The 20,576-nt window shown below is 39.1% G+C and overlaps 1 protein-coding gene across 2 annotated transcripts in view; it reads right to left on the bottom strand.

The window, feature by feature from the left end:
* Positions 1–20,576, bottom strand: part of ARMC9 (armadillo repeat containing 9) — a 161,924-nt gene that overhangs the window by 94,863 nt on the left and 46,485 nt on the right. For both annotated transcript variants that reach the window (XM_077155412.1, XM_077155413.1), the window contains 3 exons: positions 15,845–15,869; positions 7,122–7,279; positions 2,613–2,711 (listed from right to left, as the gene is read on the bottom strand). In XM_077155412.1, the coding sequence (XP_077011527.1) occupies positions 2,613–2,711; positions 7,122–7,279; positions 15,845–15,869 (282 nt within the window). The remainder of the gene's footprint in view (positions 1–2,612; positions 2,712–7,121; positions 7,280–15,844; positions 15,870–20,576) is intronic.

The following is a 20,576-nucleotide window of genomic DNA, read 5'->3' as shown; positions in this document are numbered from 1 at the left end:
CAAACTGCCCCTTAACAGCTTGATATCAGTTTTAAATATGCTGGATCATGGTGTCATTTAGAGAAAAAGGAAAGAGCAGGATTCTTGTATAAGCAGGATTTTACAACACTCGCCTGGAAAACACAGTATTTGGCTGAACTAAAGAATAAGTGGGAGGGAGAAAGAAATGGTCCTGTTAGCCATTAATCCGGCTGGGCTAACCACTGCTCCTATCCATTCTAGCTCCTCACCCACAGTTAAATGTTCCAGTGGACAGTCGGGTAGGCCACTCCTCACGGATATGGCCTAAAGTGCCTCGTTCTGGAAGGCCACGAGGAAGTTACTTTTGTGAAACACTAGATATTCTATGTGTGCTTTGCTGACAGTTTTTAAATGGCCAATTCTCTGAGATGTTTCCCTACTAGAATCATGGTGGCTGAAGCCTAAAACACAGAACCCACAGCTTGTCACCCATCTGCCAACACAAGCGACAGTCCTACAGGACTCTGGTATAGATCATGGTGATGTGGCCAAAGACACTTGCTCTTCACCACTTAACTACATTCTATCCCTGAAGATTCGTGAGAGAGATGATTCTCAAGTCACAATACCAGGGTAACTGTGTATATCAGGCATTTGACCTTTTACTCTTCAAAAAAAATGTACCAAGCTTGTTTTTTAAGTTATAAAAGTAATACACTTTAATAACAAATCTCAAATAACAATTTGAAAGGCATATAGAGAACTGTCAAGGCCTTGAAAATGGCCTATTTTGAGAGATATGTAGAGGGCTCGTGGGTGCTTACTTTATTGTGCTTTGTGGCTTGCTTAGTATTTATATTGTTTTGTATGTAGCCAATATTACATAATAAAAATTATATGACCACCTGCTTCCAATTAACTTCTTGCTTTTAAGCAGTGTGAACTGCATGTTTCCCTTTTTTGCATGGGCTGCTAGGAAACTCAGAGCCAAAACTGTGGCCTCTCCCTCCAGTGGTACAGCAATATATGGCATACATTTTTGGTAGTTGTCTTAGCCCTGACTTATTTTTATTTTTCCTACCCTTATTTTCCTTTTACTACAATGTCTACTTGTTTTTACTTCTTATTTTCTCATTTCTCATATTTTTATTTTCTCATATTATAATAGGCTCCTTCAAACCTACTTGAGAATGAGATAGGGTATAATTAAAAAAAAAAAAACTAAAAAAAGTCTCTGCTTATTATGGCTCTAATATTAATGTACAAAGACATATTTAAAAATTCAAGAGCCCCTGCTCTCTCTGTTGAGCTGTGGCTCTGTCCCCTGGGGTGCCTGAGCATCACACAGGGAGCTTCTTGCTAACTCCACGCACGGGGCTCCATCTACCCAGCCGGTACCAGGCAGCAGGTTGGGGTGAGCTCCAAGAACATGGGCTCAGGAACTCTGAAAAATCCCTTGGTAGACAAGGTGAACTGCCCTCCTTAAGAAGCCTTGCCCTGGGTGGACCACGGTGGCTCAGCAGGCAAGAATGCTTGCCTGCCATGCCAGAGGACCCGGGTTCGATTCCCAGTGCCTGCCCATGTAAAAAAAATAAATAAATAAATAAATAAAATAAGAAGCCTTGCCCTAACACCACACGCCTTCAGATGCGATATCCCAAGAGGGACAACAGCATCACATATTTAACGTTTTAGCCTGAGACACATAACCTGAATCTAATCAGAAGGAAACATTAACTGCAAAAGGAGGAAAGTTCTATTTTTAAAAAGTTGGAGAGAACGTTATTTTGAGTAACATCAATGTCATAAAAGCCAAAGAAAGTCTGGGGAAATGTTCATGATGAAAGAAAGCTAAAGAGATGTGACAACTAAATGCAATACCTGATGAGAGAGGAAAATGCTATCAAGGACATCAACTAGTAAAATTGGAAAAATGTCCAGGAAACTAGATAAAAATATTATATCCACGTTAAATTTAACTGAAGTTGATAACTGTATGGAAGCTACGCAAGAAAATATTCCTATTCTTAAGAAACACACACTGAAATATTTAGGAGTAAAGAGCTGTAGCCTCAAATGAAAAAAAAATGTATATATGTGTGTGCATGCATGCCACATGTAGAGAATAAAGAGAAGGTGGCGGGGGAGAATTAAGAAAACAAACAAATGAGATAATATGCTAACAGTGAATGATTCTAGGTATAAATGGTCTAAGGAACGGTGCACTTTGTTCTGTGTTTGCAACTTTCCAGTAAGTTTGCCATTATTTCAAGTAAAAAAATGTAAAAAAACAACCCCTCGTTAGACCATACAGATTCCAACATGGCCCTTAATTCTAAAAGGAGAATGTTTTCTTCCTTTCCTGACTTGTGGCTAACTGTTCCTAGCCCTCGGCATTCTATCAGAAGGGCAGAACAATGCCCATCTCCCCAGCGTTGTCAGGAGTCTGTCTTTGGGCTGTCCACTCTACTGCTGATATTAAAAACAGTTGCCATTTCCTTCTTGGAGTCCATTGACCTCAAAGGCCAGTGAAATGTGGCCTCTTGAATGTTATTTTCTCACACTCTGCCTTTTTTTCATTATATCATGCTTTAGATTTGGGGGGACAGACCATGACCTCTGCCCTGAACACTGAGCAGCAGGAGTCTCACCGTCCCAGGCCTCGTGAAGTCCACGCTGTGCGCCAGACTCTGCCGCATCTGATTACTGAAGAGGCGGACACACACGCTCTGCAGGTACTCAGGGGTGATCTGCAAAGTGGACACCAGGACATCAGGTTGAAGGTACGAAACACCCAAGTCACCCAGGAGCCACGCTAGCAATGAGCAGAGCTGCCTCTCAACAGTCTGTGACAGACGGAGATGAATGTGTGAGTCAGGAAAAGCAGCATTGGGCTACAACACTGGAGTTTTGGGGTTAAAGCACTGAACCTATCAGAAGTCTGCTAACACACGACAGGTGTAATACAGGACATCCTACTTTAAATGATGTAACAACATTTAACAGATTTGCACTGTCAGGTAAAATACACTGATTTTAAACTAGCTTTTTTGTTTTAATTCAAATAATAAAGTCTTTGGGTGGCCATCTATCTATTTATCTATATAGATAGAAAGAACGCTAGGTTCAAGATCTGGGCTTGAGTCCTGGACTCTGGGGAAAACCAATAGCTCTGCTTTTGGGTCAAGTGCAGCACGAAGTTGAATTAGTGTTGCCACCAGGGCTACTGTATGACAGGGGTTTATTTTAGCAGCTCCCAGACCTCTTATTAGCTACTATAATCTAGGATTGATAAATATTATCCAAGTGGGTAATCGCTACAATTCTTTCTTTCCATGTTACATCTTCTCTTTCTATCAAAGTGGTATATGCTCACTTAAAAAGGCAGAAGCACCATGACCTCTCCCCGGTCTTGTCTCTCCTCCCCAAGCCAATCCCCAAAGCTAGCTAACTACCCTTTGCAATTGCGCATCCTTTCAGACTTTTTTCTATGCACGACTGATTGGGGAGAACCTCCTTTTCCTCAGCTCAGGCTTCCATGTGGAGAAACTTCCATATAGGAATATATGGATGGGAATATCTCTCCCTGTCCTCCCTTTTCCCATCACTGCCATGAGAGGAGGACTGACTATTCACTTGCCAGGTGAGCTGGGAGGAGCTGGGAATGCTGGGCTGGGTTCTTCGTTCTCCTTTTGGACTCTCCCTTACCCACTGGGAACTTATGGTCTACTTTGGCCATGTGGAAAAGGCCTGCCTGCCCCATGGCAGATGTCTGTGTCACCACTTGTGCAGCAAGTGGAATACAGGCATGCCTACTTGGCTTCAATTTAAAGCCATGCTCTCCTTCAGCCTTTTTAAATATTAAAGGTGACATTTTGATCTCTACTCTTCTAAGTCTCATATCCTACTCTCAGTAGAGTTCAAACTTGGGAGAAGAGGACGTTATCTATTGACTTTCTGAAATCTCAACAGCAATATACAATATTGTATACAATTTTTACACACAAAAAAGTTTTGCAACTTGCTTTTTTAGCTTAACAATATGACTTAGGCACACTTTCAGGTCAGGACTGACATATCTATGTTCTTTTAACCACTAAGGATCCTCTGTTATATGGATATAGTTACTCTATTTATTTAACCCTGCCAGTTGATTTTCAGAGTGTTTTCACTTTTACTCTATTACACACAATGCTCAACCTTGAACATCTGTGCACATTTGTGCAAGTATTTCTGTAAGATAAGTTCCTGGGAGTAGAACTGCTGGGTCTAAGGGTTTATAGCTTTTCCCTTTTGACAGGTACTAGCATATCACACTCTGAAAGGTTGTATCAATTTATTCTCCTGATGACAGTGTATGTGAGTAACCATTTCTCTACACTTATAGCAACACTGAAATTTTCACTAATGTGACAGGTATCATGGTTATATTTGAATGACTCTGAAATCAAGACTTCAAAATCCAACTTTTGATCATTGTCTTCTCTTATTCTATTTCCAGGATAGCTGCTTGCTCTAAAACATCAAGACCTCTACCTCTGCCTCTTCTCCCGGCCTGCCACCTGCCTCATTTCAATGCCCTCATTCCAAGTCTTTATATTATGTCCACTCTGAAAATCCCCCCACCTTGTACCAACCCAGACACTCTTCTCCCATAAACCAGGTACCTGCTGAATAAAAACATCCACCTATCACACATTTATGGTCTCCAACCTCAGCCCCAGTTGGCAGACTTTTACTCCATGGTCAGCAAACCCTCCTATTCCCCATAAGAGCCAATCCAACCCCCCCTGAGCCCCACCCAGGGCCCCCACTGCGCCATCTCAGCAGACAGATGTGCCTCCTACTTCACAGAGAAGGCTGAATGAAGCTCATTACTGGGGACTCTCTCAATACTTGACTGGACATAAAGCCATCTTCCCCAGCCTCACACGAAAAGGGGTTAAATGTCATTCCTTCTCCTTGAGTCCATTTTCCCCTGAATTCATAGAGTAAATTCCTATACTATGAGGATTGAGACATTCCTTTTCAACATGGTATTTTTAAACCTTTCCTTCTATACTTGTGCCTTCCCCACAACCCAAAAACACACTGAAATCGATCTCATATTAAAAAAAATATTTTGCCCTTCCTCAGCACTGTCTTCATCTATCGCCCTCTCATATCCTTCCTTCACCGCCAAGGCCCTTGAAAGAAGAATCTACATTTGCTGTCTCACCTCTCTTTTACCTTTCAATGCATTGTAATCAAGCTACCATAAGCATTACTCCGCTGAAATTCATATGGCAAATGTCATGCCCAATGACTTTCTAAATGTCAAATGTCAGATACTTCTGAGTTCTAGTCTTCTAGAGCTTTCTGTAACTTTTGAGACTTTGGGTCAACCCCTGATTCCTAAAAATCTCTCTTCCTCGACTTCTGGAACTGCTGCTAGAACCATTTCTCTAACAATCAAATCTGATCATGTCACTTTTTTGCTTAAAACAGGTTAATGAGGAAAGGACACAAATAGATGGCTGGCAAAATATAAACAGCCAACAAACATACAATAACACACATAAGTGGGATCAGATGAACACAACTTTTCTGGGGGACTATAAGCACATTGTAAACCCAGCTAATCAATTTTTTTAAATGTAACAAAAATTCATCTCCAAGGATATTTCTCATTGTATTTATAATTTGAAAGAGTAGTAAGTTAAAAATAACCTAGGGCTGGCCACGGTGGATCAGCAGGCAGAATTCTCGCCTGCCATGCTGGAGACCCAGGTTCAATTTCCAGTGCCTGCCCATGCAAAACAAACAAACAAACAAAAACCCCCTAAATACCCAATAGGGACTGGACACTAAATAAAACATGATTTTACCTTTTATGATGGGAAACTTTACAGGCACTGAAGTAAGCATTATAAAAGAATAATATAAATAATATAAAAGAATAATATAAATATATAAAAGAATGGCTTTGGGCAAAACTCATGACTCAGTGTTAAGACAAATGCAGATTAGAAAACAGTAAGTGAACTAAAATTTATTTTTACAAAATGTATATCTAAGTATTGGAAGAGTCTGGAATGTTAATGAATGTTATTACTAAGTGACATAATTACATGTAATTTAAAATTTCAATATTTTTGAGATTTTCTATAATACACAGAGTATTTGCAATCAGACTTTTTTAGTTATTAAAATTCTTAATACACAAACTTACACAGGTGCCAAAATTATATAGAATGTAAAAATAAGCACAGACACATACTCAAATAAGTACAAGTAAAACTGTGTAAATCTGAATAGGATCAGTTAATTGTACCACTGTCTATACCTTGTTTGTGATAATATACTAGATTTTGCAAAATGTTACCACTGGGGAAACTGGTAGAAGAGTACACGGGATTCTCTGAATTACCTCTTACAGCTGCATATGAATCCACAGTTATCTCAATTTTTTTAAAAAAGGAAAAAACAACTTTACATTCCACAGAGACATTTTATTGTACTCTTTCATTTATTTTCAAATGAAACTCTAGAGCCATTCCCATTAATGTCAGGAATAAGAGAAGGACACAGAGTTACATCATTCAACAATACCCCATAGGTCTTAGCCAACATGCTAAGTCAAGGGGGAATAAATTACAATAAATAATGGAAAAAATTAACCAAAAATATAATTATATTGAAGATGATATGATTATTAATCTAGAATACAAGAGAATCCATTAAAAAAAAAGTCAGGTGAATAGGATTCAGAAAGGTAGCTGGATACAAAATCAATATATGACAAATGTATATACCTCTATGTTATATATATATATATATATATATATATATTTTTTTTTTTCTCTATATACCAGCCCACCATTTCCCACCCATTTTTATGTCATCACATATCTTTTCTGCCTTATGAGGTAGAAAATAAAGATATGGTAGATGTGTTAGAAAGAAGAGATTAAACATTGCAAGTAGCATGAAAAAAACAGCTTGAAACATCAACCTGGCTTCCATGTTCAAAAAGCACATGAGCTTCCTGAAAGGAGGAATAAGCCTCACTGGCTTGGGAGTGGCCTGGAATCCCATAACAACATAGTCCATGTGGTGATTCATATCACAACACTTTGTTTTCTTGAACAGTCATACACGCACTTGGGGCCTTTCCTTACCATCTTGCCACTGACTGTGGCCTCTAGCGAGTCCACCAGCTCCGCTGTGACCCCAATGAGATTGTGGTAGTCCGCCTGGATCTTACTGTACCGTTTCAGGTATGTCATTGACCTACGTTCTGCCTCCACCAGCTGCTGGTGTAGCTGCTGCAACATTTCTAGGAAGACAAACAAAACAAAAAAAAGCAACAAAAGCCCCACAAAAATAAAAATATAATTACAGTCTTCTCAAAGAGCTCCCATACCTTCTGTCTGATTATTTTGCTGAAACAATGAACTTGGTTTTACTCACATTTGACACTTTACTTCTATTTCATGCCATGAAGTGCTTTGCAATCACTGATTTTACATTTCTTATCTCTGCACGTTCAACTGAATAATTGCAGGTTTTTCTAACAAAATCCATTTCCTTGACTGAACCCTATACAACTGCTTTTAGTTCTTCTTTGTAAGTATAAGAAACAAAATTAACATTTCCTCCTACAATCAGCTCACAAAATAGTTGAACCAAACCTGTGCTTTTTCTCTGTTTTTTCCCCATGAAGTTATCACGGGGACAATTCATATCTCCAGAACTGCTTGACTGATGCTACAAAAACTCCAGAATGAGATTCCATGTACCGTTCTGCCAGTCTGATAAAGCACAAAATCACTCCCTCCAGATCCTAAAGTATATAGTCTTGGAGCCCCCAGTGTTCTCTACTTTGAATTCCCCCCACCCCACCCCTAGCCCTGGCAGGACTGATGGCCAAGCCATCCTAGGCACAGGGGTCTACATGAACCTTCACCAGTGTCAGCACATCTCTACCCTATCCTACAACAAAGCTACTAGAGTTAATAAACAAGTTCACCAAAGTGGCAGGATAGACCCAAAATATCAGTGGTGTTTCTATACACCAGAAATGAGCTACCCAAGGAGGAAATCAAGAAAAAAATTCCATGCACAACAGCAACTAAAAGAATCAAATAGCTAGGAATAAATTTAAGCAAAGACATAAAAGACTTTTACACAGAAAACTATAAAACGTTGTTAAGAGAAATCAAAGACACAAATAAATGGAAGTACATTCCATGTTCATGGATTGGATGTCTAAATATCATTAAGATGTCTATCCCACCCAAAATGATTTACCCAATCAAAATTCCAACAGCTTACTTGCAGAAATAGAAAAGCCAATTATCAAATTTATTTGGAAGTGTAAGCTGTAAATATAGCTCCCAAATATAGCCAAAACATCTTGAAAAAGAAGAAGGAAGTTGGAAGAGTGATACTTCCAGGCTTTAAAGCATATTATAAAGCTACAAGTGGTCTAAACAGCATGGCACTGGCATAAGAATAGATATACTGACCTACAGAATCAAATTGAGAGTTCAAAAATAGACCCTTACATTTATGGCCAAATGATTTTTCACAAGGCTGCCAAGTCCACTCAACTGGGTAAGAACAGTCTCTTCAACAAGTGGTATTGGGGTATCTGGATATTCACATGCAAAAGAATGAAAGAAGACCCCTATCTCACTCCATACACAAAAACTACTTCAAAATGGATCAAAGACCTAAATATAAGAACCAGGGCTATAAAACTCCTAGAAGAAAATGTAGGGAAGCATCTTCAAGATCTTGTGGTAGGCAATGGTTTCTTAGACTTTACACCCAGAGCATAAGCAACGAAAGAAAAAATTGATAAACGGGGCCTCCCCTAAATTAAAAACTTTTTTCAAAGTTTTTGATCAAAGGAACTTGCTACAAAAGTGCAACAACACCCTGCTCAATAGGAAAAGATATTTGGAAACCACATATCTGAAAAGGGTATAATATCCAGAATATATAAAGAAATCCTACAGGTCAACAATTAAAAGAAAAACAACCCAATTAAAAAATGGGCAAAATAACTGAACAGACATTTCTCCAAAGAGGCTATCCAAATGGCTAAAAAGCATACAAAAGGATGCTCAACATCACTAGATATTAGGGAAATGCAAATCAAAACCACAATAAGATATCATTTCACACCTACAAGAATGGCCACTATTAAACAGGAAACTACAAGTGTTGGATGGGATATGGAGAAAAAGCAACACTTATTCATAGCTGGGAATGTAGAATGCTGTGGAAGACAGTTCAGCAGTCACCAGGAAGCTAAGTATAGAATTATCATATGATCCTGCAATCCTGTATATACTCAGAACTGAAAGCAGGGACTGTAACAGATAATTGCACACCGATGTTCACAGTGGCATTATCCACAATTGCCAAAAGATGGGAACAACCCAAGTGTCCATCAACCGATGAGTAAATAAACAAAATGTGACTGATACATACAATGGAATATTATTCAATTGTAAAAAGGAATGAAGTTCGGAAGCATGCAACAATGTTTTGCTGAGTGAAATAAGCCAGACATAAAAGGACAAATATTTTATGATCTCACTGTTATGAACCAATTACAATGAGTGAACTCAAAGAGTTAGACTCTAGAATATAGGTTATCAGGAAATAGAGTGGTATTAGAGAATAGGGAGTTGATGCTTACTGGTACAGAATTTCTATTTAGGTTGATGGTAAAGGTTTGGAAATAGATGGTGGTGATGGTAGCACATTATTGTGAGTGTAATTAACAGCACTGAAATTGGGATGAAAGTGGTTAGAAAGGCAAACTTTAGGATGTATACGTTACTAGGATAAAATTTAAAACATAAAACATAGGACCACGCAACACAGTGAACCCTACTAATGGACTATGGTTAATAGGTAGAATGCACATGGCCCAAATACCCCTAAAGACTGGGAGAAAGATCAAAGGAGAAAGTGGAGTTATAACTATGAAGATAGGATTTAACAAATTAGTATGATTGCTGAACCATTATATATATATTTTTAAACTTTTTATTGTATAATATAACATATATATATATACAAAGAAAATAAATAAAAAAGCAATAGTTTTCAAAGCACTCTTCAACAAGTAGTTACAGGACAGATCCCAGAGTTTGTCATGGGCTACCATTCTATCTTCTCAGATATTTTTCCTTCTAGCTGCTCCTTCTAGCTCCTTTCCTTCTAGAATATAGGAGGCTAGAAGGTTTAAATTTTTTTTTATCATCATAGTTTTTTTTTTTCTTTTTGTGAAAAATTACATATATATAAAAAAGCAATACATGCACTGTACCACAATTAGTTGTAGAAGATATTTCAGAGTTTCACACAGGTTATAATTCCACAATTTTAGGTTTTTACTTCTAACTGCTGTAAGATACTGGAGACTAAAAGAGGCATCAATTTAATGATTCAGCATTCATATTCATTTGTTAACTCCTATCTTCACTGTAAAACTCCACTACCACCTTTGATCTTTTCATCCCTCTCTTTAGGGGTGTTTGGGCTATGGTAATTCTAACTATTTCATATTGGATGGGTCTGTCAGTAATATGGGGAAGGAAGATGGAACTAGCTGATGTTCTGAAGAGGCTGGGACCTCTAGGCTTCAGGACTTATCTGGTCCAGGGACCCATCTGGAGGTTGCAGGTTTCTGGAAAGCTATTCTAGTTGCATGGAACCCTTGTGAAATCTTATATATTGCCCTAGGTGTTCTTTAGGATTGGCTGGAATGGTCCTGATTGGGGGTTAGCAGGTTATGATAGGTAGCAAGGTCTAACTGAAGCTTGTGTGAGAGCAACCTCCAGAGTAGCCTCTCGACTCTATTTGAATTCTCTCTGCCACTGATACTTTATTAGTTACACTTCTTTTCTCCCTTTTGGTCAGGATGGAATTGTTGATCCCACGGTACCAGGGCTGGATTCATCCCTGGGAGTCATCTCCCATGTTGTCAAGGAGACCTTCTCCCCTAGATGTCATGCCCCTTGTGGTGGGGAATGCAATGAATCATTATATTGATGCGTCTTTTAGTCTCCACTGTTTGGGAGCAGCTAGAAGTAAAAACCTAAAATTGTGGAATTGTAACCCATACCAAACTCTGAAATCTGTTTTACACCTAACTGCTGTGGTATGCTTTGAAATGTATTGCTTTTTTGTATATATGTTATTTAAAAAAAAAAAAAAATTCACCCAAGTAGTCCCTCTCTAAAGGAGGCTGCACAAGAGAATGCTTCCCCATAGAAATTCTTTTCGCAATTTATAAAATATCAGGGCTTATTTGTCGAACTTTTGCCTTGGGAACCAGAATAAGAATTTATGACCATTGCAAAAGATAACAAGTCCAAGGGAAAAGAAACCTAATGGCTTTAAGCTTCTCCTTAAACATTTTTATGGAAAGGGAGCAATTATCTTCTTCCTGACTCTTATGATGTATTAAAATTATGCTAAGGATTATTAAAGTTTCTGCATATGCATAAAATTCAAAAGTAAATAAATAAAACTTTCAAGGATGAAAATTCTAGACTACTCTAGAATTTAATGGCAATACATATTAAAGAGTAGCTTACAGGAATAAAAAAGTAGGCAGTCGGATAACCTTGTTATTCAAGATGTAATGGGAGGGAACTGCCTGAAAATGTAGAGCTGTGTTCCAGTAGCCATGTTTCCTGATGATGATTGCATAACGATAAAGCTTTCACAATGCGACCGTGTGATTGTGAAAACCTTGTGTCTGATGCTCCTTTTATTTACCTTGTCAAAAGACAGGTAGAACATATGGAATAAAAATAAATAATAGGGGGAACAAACGTTAAAATAAATTTAGTTTGAAATGCTTGTGATCAATGAAAGTGAGGCGTAAGGGGTATGCTATGTATAATTTTTCTTTCTATTTTTATTTTTCTGTTGTCTTTTTATTTCTTTTTCTGAATTGATGCAAATGTACTAAGAAATGATCATGATGATGAATATGCAACTATGTGATGATAATGTGAATTACTGATTATATACGTAGAATGGAACGATCATATGTTAAGAATGTTTGTGTTTCTTTCTCATCATATTTTTTTAAATTTAAAAATTAATAAAAGAAAAAAGGAAAAAAAAAGTAAGCAATCAGGCTGAAATGTTTGTGATCATTTTCAAATACACCATTTAATAGGGGAAAACAGGCCTCTATCCAGAGACATCACCTGGAAGGCATGTTAGTTGGCTAAAAACAGGACCTGACCATTACTGTAAGCTATCTGAATAATAACTCAAAGATATCAACTTTCCTTCAGAGCATTAAACAGAACTTTGACTCTTTCTTCCCTGTTAAAAATTTTATGAGACAATGACCACCAAGCCAAAGTGCCTGGCCATGCACGACTTCAACTTTATATGGAGATGTCTTATTAGAAGTTTCATGTTATTTTAATAAAACCATCAGTTTGCCCGTGGAAGTTACTGAGACCGAATATTTCAAAACTACTGACATAAATTTGTACAAAAGTCCAAAGAATTGCAAGCCACTTTTTAAAGAAGAGATACTTACAACTGAAAGAATGTCAGTTAAGGTTGCAATAAGTTTCCTATAATTCCAGTAGTATTAATAACAAACATGATGCAAATCTTTCCCCCAGTCATTCTTTCTCTGTATTGTTGTTTTTTTATAAATATAGAAGAGATTTTAATTTTAGAGCCCTTATGGCTGCTTAAGACAGAATGATACATTTTAAAATATGGAATTGTTTTTCTAAATTAATATAAAAACCTAAAATCAGTCAGTCTATCTTTACAATATGGAACACTCGTTCTTCTTTGTACTCAGATATAAACTGGCTCTTTGCTATTCTGGTAATTCACAAACACTGGATGAAGAAAGTCATAATCTATAACTATGACTATAGTTATGATGACTTTAAGTCATTATAAAAAGCATTTAGGTCTCTGAACTCTAGAAACATGATCAACAGCTCATTTTCTGAAGGGACTTCTGCTGGTTTGAAATGATGTATGTACCCTAGAAAAGACATGTTTTAATCCTAATTCCATTTTGTAAAGGCAGTCGCTTCTTCTAGTCCCTATTCAGTATTGTATGTTTGAAACTGTAATTAGATCATCTTCTGGAGATGTGATTTAATCAAGAGTGGCTGTTAAACTGGATTAGCTGGAGGCATGTCTCCATCAATCTGGGTGGGCCTTGATTAGTTTCTACAGTCCTATAAAAGAGGAGACATTTTGGAGAATAAGAAATTCAGAGAGAACAGAGCAGAAGGACATAGCCACCAGAAGCAGACAGCCCACAAGCCAGCGACCTTTGGAGATGAAGAAGGAAAATGCCTCCCGGGGAGCTTCATGAATCAGGAAGCCAGGAGAGAAAGCTAGCAGAGGATACCTTGCCTATCACATGCCTTTCCAGATGAGAGAGAAATCCTGTGCTCGCCATGTGCCTTTCCATTTGAGAGAATCCCTGAACTTCATCAGCCTTCTTGAATCAAGGTATCTTTCCCTGGATGCCTGTGATTAGACATTTCTACAGACTTGTTTAATCGGGACATTTTCTTGGCCTTAGAACTGTAAACTAGCAATTTATTAAATTCCCCTTTCAAAAGCCATTTCGTTTCTGGTATATTGCATTCTGGTAGCTAGCAAACTAGAACAGGACTGAACCAACGAATATCAGAAATGCTAGAAGATACTACTTCTAAATCCTTTCTAAATGGCTAAGTGGAAATAATAATCTATGTGCTACATTGCCAGCCTTAAGTTTCCACTCTAAATACCACTTTTTAATGTGTTTTATATGTTTGAGAGAATTTTCCACTCCAAGCACCTTTTCTGCCTTCTTCAAAAGCTTGTGGAAACAAAAAGAATAAAAATTAAAAAAAAAAAAAACCTAAGGTAAAAAAAAGCTTGTTTCTATCAAAACTCTAGTATTACCCAATCTTTTAGTTTCAAAAACATCAAATTAAATTGGAAGTGTGTCTGTACCGTGTGGTTGTTGTAGTCTTTGCTGAGGAAGGAGGTGACAAAGCAGTGACAACTGACAGTGTGACTTCAGAAGCTAAGTTCAAAAAAGGGATATGGCTTCCACTGGCTCTACTGGGGATGCTCACCCTGGGAACTGAGCTGTAGGAGGCGAAGGCCATAAAGAGGCTGTTAGGTTTTCAAGTTAAGGGCCTCCACTAAGATCCCAGCCCAGAGCCAGCCTCGACCACCAGAACCGTGCATGTGCGGGACAAAGATCAGTTAGCTGTCTAACTGAACCCACCATTCCCAGAACCATGGAAGATGGTGGCCATGACCAAGATAAAGATAATAACGAACAAATGCTGTCCTACACCACATTTGGAATAGCTCATTACGCAGCAATACAACGGGCGGGTAAAATTACATTGCTAGGAATCATAGGGCAAGATTCAAATGGCATACCAGGTTGAGAGCTCCAGCTGTCATGGGTATAAGAAAACTGGCAGAGAGTGCACCCCAGCCAAGGATCAAGAAGGGATACTCTGGAGCAGCTGGAGAGCTGGAGGGTCCAGCAGGGATCTTTGCTCGAGCTTATCTGTGCTGCTAAGCAGAGCAACCTCGGGGCTCCAAGCCTTGTGTTAAAGCCAGACTGCAGCTGGTGACCCTTGGGGTAGTCCAGGCTGACCCCAGGAGGTATCTTTGACCCTGGCTCCTCCCTCCACAACCAGGCAGGGACAGAGGGAGAGAGCTTACGGCAAGGGGCAGCGTGGCCCGCAGAGGCAGGTGCCCACTTAGAACTGCTGCAAACAGGGCAGAAACCCTTTTCTGAACTTACTAGGGCTGCCTTTGTCAAATCTGAAGCACTGCTCACTTGTCAACTCCTGGGAAACAGCTAAACAAGTTATGAACACTTCCTTTCCTTAAATAACGTTAACTCTCAGTGAAAGCACAGCATAATAGTGCCAGGAAGTTCTGAAATCCTCTTTAACATTACTCTGCTTTGAAAAAGGCAAATGTGAAATTTTATGGCACAAAAGATCAATTTCATGTGGTAAAACTCCTCCTGCTGGTTGCTGAGGAGCACACCATGCACACTTAATGGCACCTTACCCAGCACCATTCATAACGCAGGGTCATAGACAGCTTCCAGGCATGGTCCCCAACTATAGCCACTAATTCCATATTAACTAAAGTGCTTTTCACCTTACTGAAAAATAAACACTATTGGTAAAAATTATTGACCACAGGTAAACATCATTGTATGCAAAATGGAATTCCTACTTTGACTGTAAAAAAATGGAAATGCTTTAAAAGAACAAGTACTCTAGACTGCTACTGGGCTTATACCCCATTTGACTAGTTTCAGGTAAATGCACTTATGTGTCTTTTAACTTGATTCTGCAGTGACTTCCCTTGGGGACACTGCTTGGCGTCTCTTCACTTCTCCATGCCTTAGTTGTCTGATGAGCAAAATGGAGCCAACAACACCAGCCATCCTGAAAAGGTAGCCTCAAGGAATCACAGATAAATGTGATTACAAAGCACTTCATAAACACTGTGATTTTTTTTTTTTTTTTTTTTTTTAAGGAAAGACAGAGAGAAGGAAGGAAGGATAGAAGGAAGGAAGGAAGGAAGAAAGGGAAACATTTTCTTGTTTTATTGTATTCTGTTTCTCCGTATTTGTTACATGGGCTGGGGCCGGGAATCGAACCGAGGTCCTCCGGCATAGCAGGCAAGCACTTTGCCCGCTGAGCCACCGCGGCCCGCCCCAACACTGTGATTTTTAAAGCCCTCATTTGCCAAGTCCATGAATTTTATTTCAGTCCCCAGCTCACTACTAGAAATTTGAGATGGCAAAGTAGTCCTTATACACATTTTATTCTAGATAATATACCTTTGTTACTTTGTCCATTCTCCCTCTGGAATGAGAAAGAAGTTCAGGAAAACAGCCATTCAGGATACTCAGAGTTCTCCCACTGCATGGCCAATTTGAGAAAGAACCTCAGCATGGTAAAATAGAATTCTCAAGACAGTGGAACCAGCTGCTAAGTGTTGCTATAAATAGCCAAGACAGTTAGTGACTTCTCAATATTTGAATAACTCTCTTCCAAATAAACCCTCTTCTCTCCATCTCAATTATTTCTGTGAGTTCAAGTTCTGCACTATCTCAGCAGCTTCCTAACCGGCCTCCTTTTTTTCAAAAGCCCTTCCTTGCTGCTGCCAAATGGTCTGCTAGAAACGCAAATCTAAGTTCATACTCTTTAACTCTAAAGCTTTATCCTAAAGCAAGTGAGATTGGGATAAGAATAGCATAATGTCATGGTTAAGACTGCAGACTCAGAAATCTCAGCTCCCACACCTCTGGCTGCAGGACTGAAGGCAAATTACTTAACCAGGCTTGTCTTGTTTTATTTTAACAGTTTTGTGGAGATATAATTCATATACTATATAATTCATCCATTTAAAGTGTATATTTCTATAGTTTTTTAGTCTATTCACAGAGTTGCACAACCATCACCACAGTCCTTTTCATCACCCCCAAAAGAAACTTAGTACCCATTAGCAGTTATTCCTACTTGCCCCTCCCCTCAGCCCCAGGCAACCACTAATTCACCTCCTGGCTCTATGGATTTGCCTATTCTGGACATTTCATATCAATGAAATCATACCACAGGTGACACCTTTGGTGTCTGGCTTCTTTCACTCAGCATAATGCTTTTATCCATGTTGTAGCATGTATCTGAATTTCATTCATGTTGCCAGAGGATATTCCATTGTATGAACAGACCACATTTTGTTTATCCATTCATCAGCTGATGGATAATTGGTACACTTTTTTTGCAATATGAATAATGTTGTGAACTTTTGTGTACAAGTTTCTGTGAGAACGTGTTTTCATTTCTCCTGGAATAGAATGGATTTGCTAGGCCATATGGTAACTTAATTTTTAACCTTTTGAAGAAACAATCTGGTTTTTCTTTTTTGAATGTAGAAACCACCTATTTATTAATCACCTGATTAACTTAAAAGCATCAATCCACTTTGTTTTAAAATGTTCCTCATCTAAGAATTTGGACAAACCGTCACTCCAAAGTGAATTTAAAAATGTACAAGGCAAACACAACAGATATGAGAAGACACTACCAAAAAATGCTATTTGATCTTTCATTAAATTATGCCACTTTCTAAAGTGATGAAGAGCACTCGCCTTAACATAATTTTTTTGTATAAATATTCATAAATTTTTAAAGTCTCTAGATAGTGTAAAGAACTACAAACATTAGTACCTTACACAGCAATTTAATGTCTATTTTAGAAAAAAAATTTTTTTAAATCCTCCTCCACTGAAGGTCACTTATTTTATTTATTATTCACAGCCCCTTTCAACATGAAAGAGTGAGAATGGGCATAGCCCAAATACCCCTACAGAGAAAGATCAAAGGTGATGGTGGAGTTATACAGAGAAGGAAGGGTTTAACTAATGAGTATGAGTGCTGAATCATGATATTTCTTTTAGTGTCAAGCATCTTAGAGCAGCTAGAAGTAAAATCTAAAATTGTGGAATTGTAGTCTATACCAAACTATGAAATCTGTTCTACAACTAATCATTGCAATGCAGTTTGAAATTTCTTGCTTTTTTGTATATGTTATTCTTCACACACACACAAAAAGTCATATGATGATACTGTGAACCACTGATTGCATACTTTGGATGATTACATTACATGTGAATATATAATATATATCAATAAAAATTAAAAATTAACAAATGTGGTAGGCCACAAAAGTTAGAATGCAATCATTTTCAGTGAAACAAAAAATAAATAACAAATACTTTAATGTGACATTTGGTATTGAGAAATCAGAAGTGTCAACTTCACATTAAGGACACCATGGTCTGGTTTTTAAAAACTCCTCAATGTGTCATGGCATTTGGGTTAAAAATATTTAGATTATTAAGTATTTCTTTTTGCTCAAAGAAACACAATACAATTACCATCCAGCTGCTAATGCAATTCACTTTCAGCTGAAGTAAAGTTACCATTTATTTGATCCATGGTACAAGTTTTATATATATATATATATATCACACTTCTGTCAAACTGAAACCTTAAGTCTGTAAGATTTCATGTTTATAAGCTACAACACCCAATGACTAAGCTCTCAGTCTCTCATAGTTTTTAAGAAAAATACCTCCATTTGTCAGTATAGAGTGTGCTGGTTTGAAAGGATGTATGTACCCTAGAAAAGCCATGTTTTAGTCAAAATCCCATTTCATAAAGGTAGAATAATCCCCATTCAATACTGTATGTTTGAAACTATAATCAGATCATCTCCCTGGAGATGTGATTTAATCACGAGTGGCTGCTAAACTGGACTATGTAGAGATGTGTCTCCACGCATCTGGGTGGGTCTTGATTAGTTTCTAAAGTCCTATAAAAAAGGAAACATTTTGGAGAATGAAGGAGATTCAGGGAGAGCAGAGAAGATCGACATAGCCACGAGAAGCAGAGTCCACCAGACAGAGACCTTTGAAGATGAAGAAGGAAAATGCCTCCCAGGGAGCTTCATGAATCAGGAAGCCAGGAGAAGAAGCTAGCAGATGACATCGTGTTCACCATGTCCTCTTCCAGATGAGAGAGAGGAAGCCTGACCATGTTCACCATGTTGCCTTTCCAGATGAGAAACTCTGACTGTGTTCACCATGTGCCTTATCACTTGAGAGAGAAACCCTGAACTTCATCGGCCTTCTTGAACTAAGGTATCTTTCCCTGGATGCCTTCCATTGGACATTTCTATAGACTTGTTTTAATTGGGACATTTTCTCAGCCTTGGAACTGTAAACTAGCAGCTGATTAAATTACCCTTTTTAAAAGCCATTGTTTCTGGTATACTGCATTCCTGCAGCGAGCCAACTAGAACATAGAGTAAAAATGTTACACCATCATTTACTAAAATAAAAGAAAAGAAAGGTGCACATATATGCTGTGATGTTATTAGGAAAATGTTCTTGCAAATAAACCATATAAAGATAAAATACACTTCAGAGATTTCCGGAGAAGATGGCGGCTTGGTAAGACGCGCGGATCTTAGTTCCTCCTCCAGAACAGCTACTAGGGGAGTAGAAACGATACAGAACAGCTCCTGGAGCCACGACAGAGATCAAAAAGACAGCGTACTCCATCCTGGAACGGCTGACTGGCTGAGAGAACCCGCTCCAGTGAGATCGCTGAGGGGCGCGGGCTTCCCCGGGCCGGGGCGGCAAGCGGCCGGAGTCCCTCCCTTCCTCCTTCCCGGGCCAGCTGGGACAATTGGACAGGTGGTTCCCTCAAGCCGCGGTGGCTAGCGCCCCCCACCACGCGCGGCCCCCCCCGGACCAACTGGGAGAATTGGATCGGAGATCCCCAGGCCGCCGAGAACGGTGACCGGGATCCCTTCCAAACACGTGACTTTCTGGTCCGGCTGTGAACGGTGCACTCTTATGCGCCGCGGCAGCGGGAACCCTCCCGCCATGCTTGGCGCCCCGGGCCGACTAGGAGATTCGGACGGGCGCTCTCCTGGGCTGCGGCGGCCGGCGACCCTCCCCGCGTTCGGATCCCCGGGCCAGCTGGCACTCTCCCAAGCCACTTCGGCTGGCGAACCTCCCCCAGGGCGAGAGTTTTCCAAAGTTAGAGAACCCACAGCACCTTTTACTGGTGGGACCCGCAGACAAACGTGTGCCACGAGCACCACCTACTGGGCAGGATAAGAAAAACAGAACCCAGAGATTTCACAGAAAAATCTTTCAACCTGTTGGGTCCAACACCCAGGGAAATCTGACTAAATGTCCAGACGCCAGCAGAAGATAACGGATCACGCTCAGAAAATTGAAAATATGGCCCAGCCAAAGGAACAAACCAATAGTTCAAATGAGATACAGGAGCTGATCAACTAATGCTGAATATACGAACAGAAATGGAAAACCTCTTCAAAAACGAAATCGATAAATTGAGGGAGGACATGAAGAAGACATGGGCTGAACAAAAAGAAGAAATAGAAAAACTGAAAAAACAAATCACAGAGCTTATGGAAGTGAAGGTTAAAGTAGAAAAGATGGAAAAAACAATGGATACCTACAATGACAGATTTAAAGAGACAGAAGCTAGAATTAGTGAATTGGAGGATGGAACATCTGAATTGCAAAAAGAAACAGATACTATAGGGAAAAGAATGGAAAAATTTGAACAGGGGATCAGGAACTGGAGGACAATTTGAACCGCACAAATATACGTGTTGTGGGTGTCCCAGAAGGAGAAGAGAAGGGAAAAGGAGGAGAAAAACTAATGGAAGAAATTTTCACTGAAAATTTCCCAACTCTTATGAAAGACCTAAAATTACAGATCCAAGAAGTGCAGCGCACCCCAAAGAGATTAGACCCAAATAGGCGTTCTCCAAGACACTTACTAGTTAGAATGTCAGAGGTCAAAGAGAAAGAGAGGATCTTGAAAGCAGCGAGAGAAAAACAATCCATCACATACAAGGGAAACCCAATAAGACTATGTGTAGATTTCTCAGCAGAAACCATGGAGGCTAGAAGACAGTGGGATGATATATTTAAATTACTAAAAGAGAAAAACTGCCAAACA

This window comes from Tamandua tetradactyla, chromosome 3, assembly GCF_023851605.1.
Source record: "Tamandua tetradactyla isolate mTamTet1 chromosome 3, mTamTet1.pri, whole genome shotgun sequence".
NCBI classification, from domain to species: Eukaryota; Metazoa; Chordata; class Mammalia; order Pilosa; family Myrmecophagidae; genus Tamandua; species Tamandua tetradactyla.
Note: the sequence above shows the minus strand (reverse complement) of the source record. Positions and strands in the feature narration are given on the sequence as shown.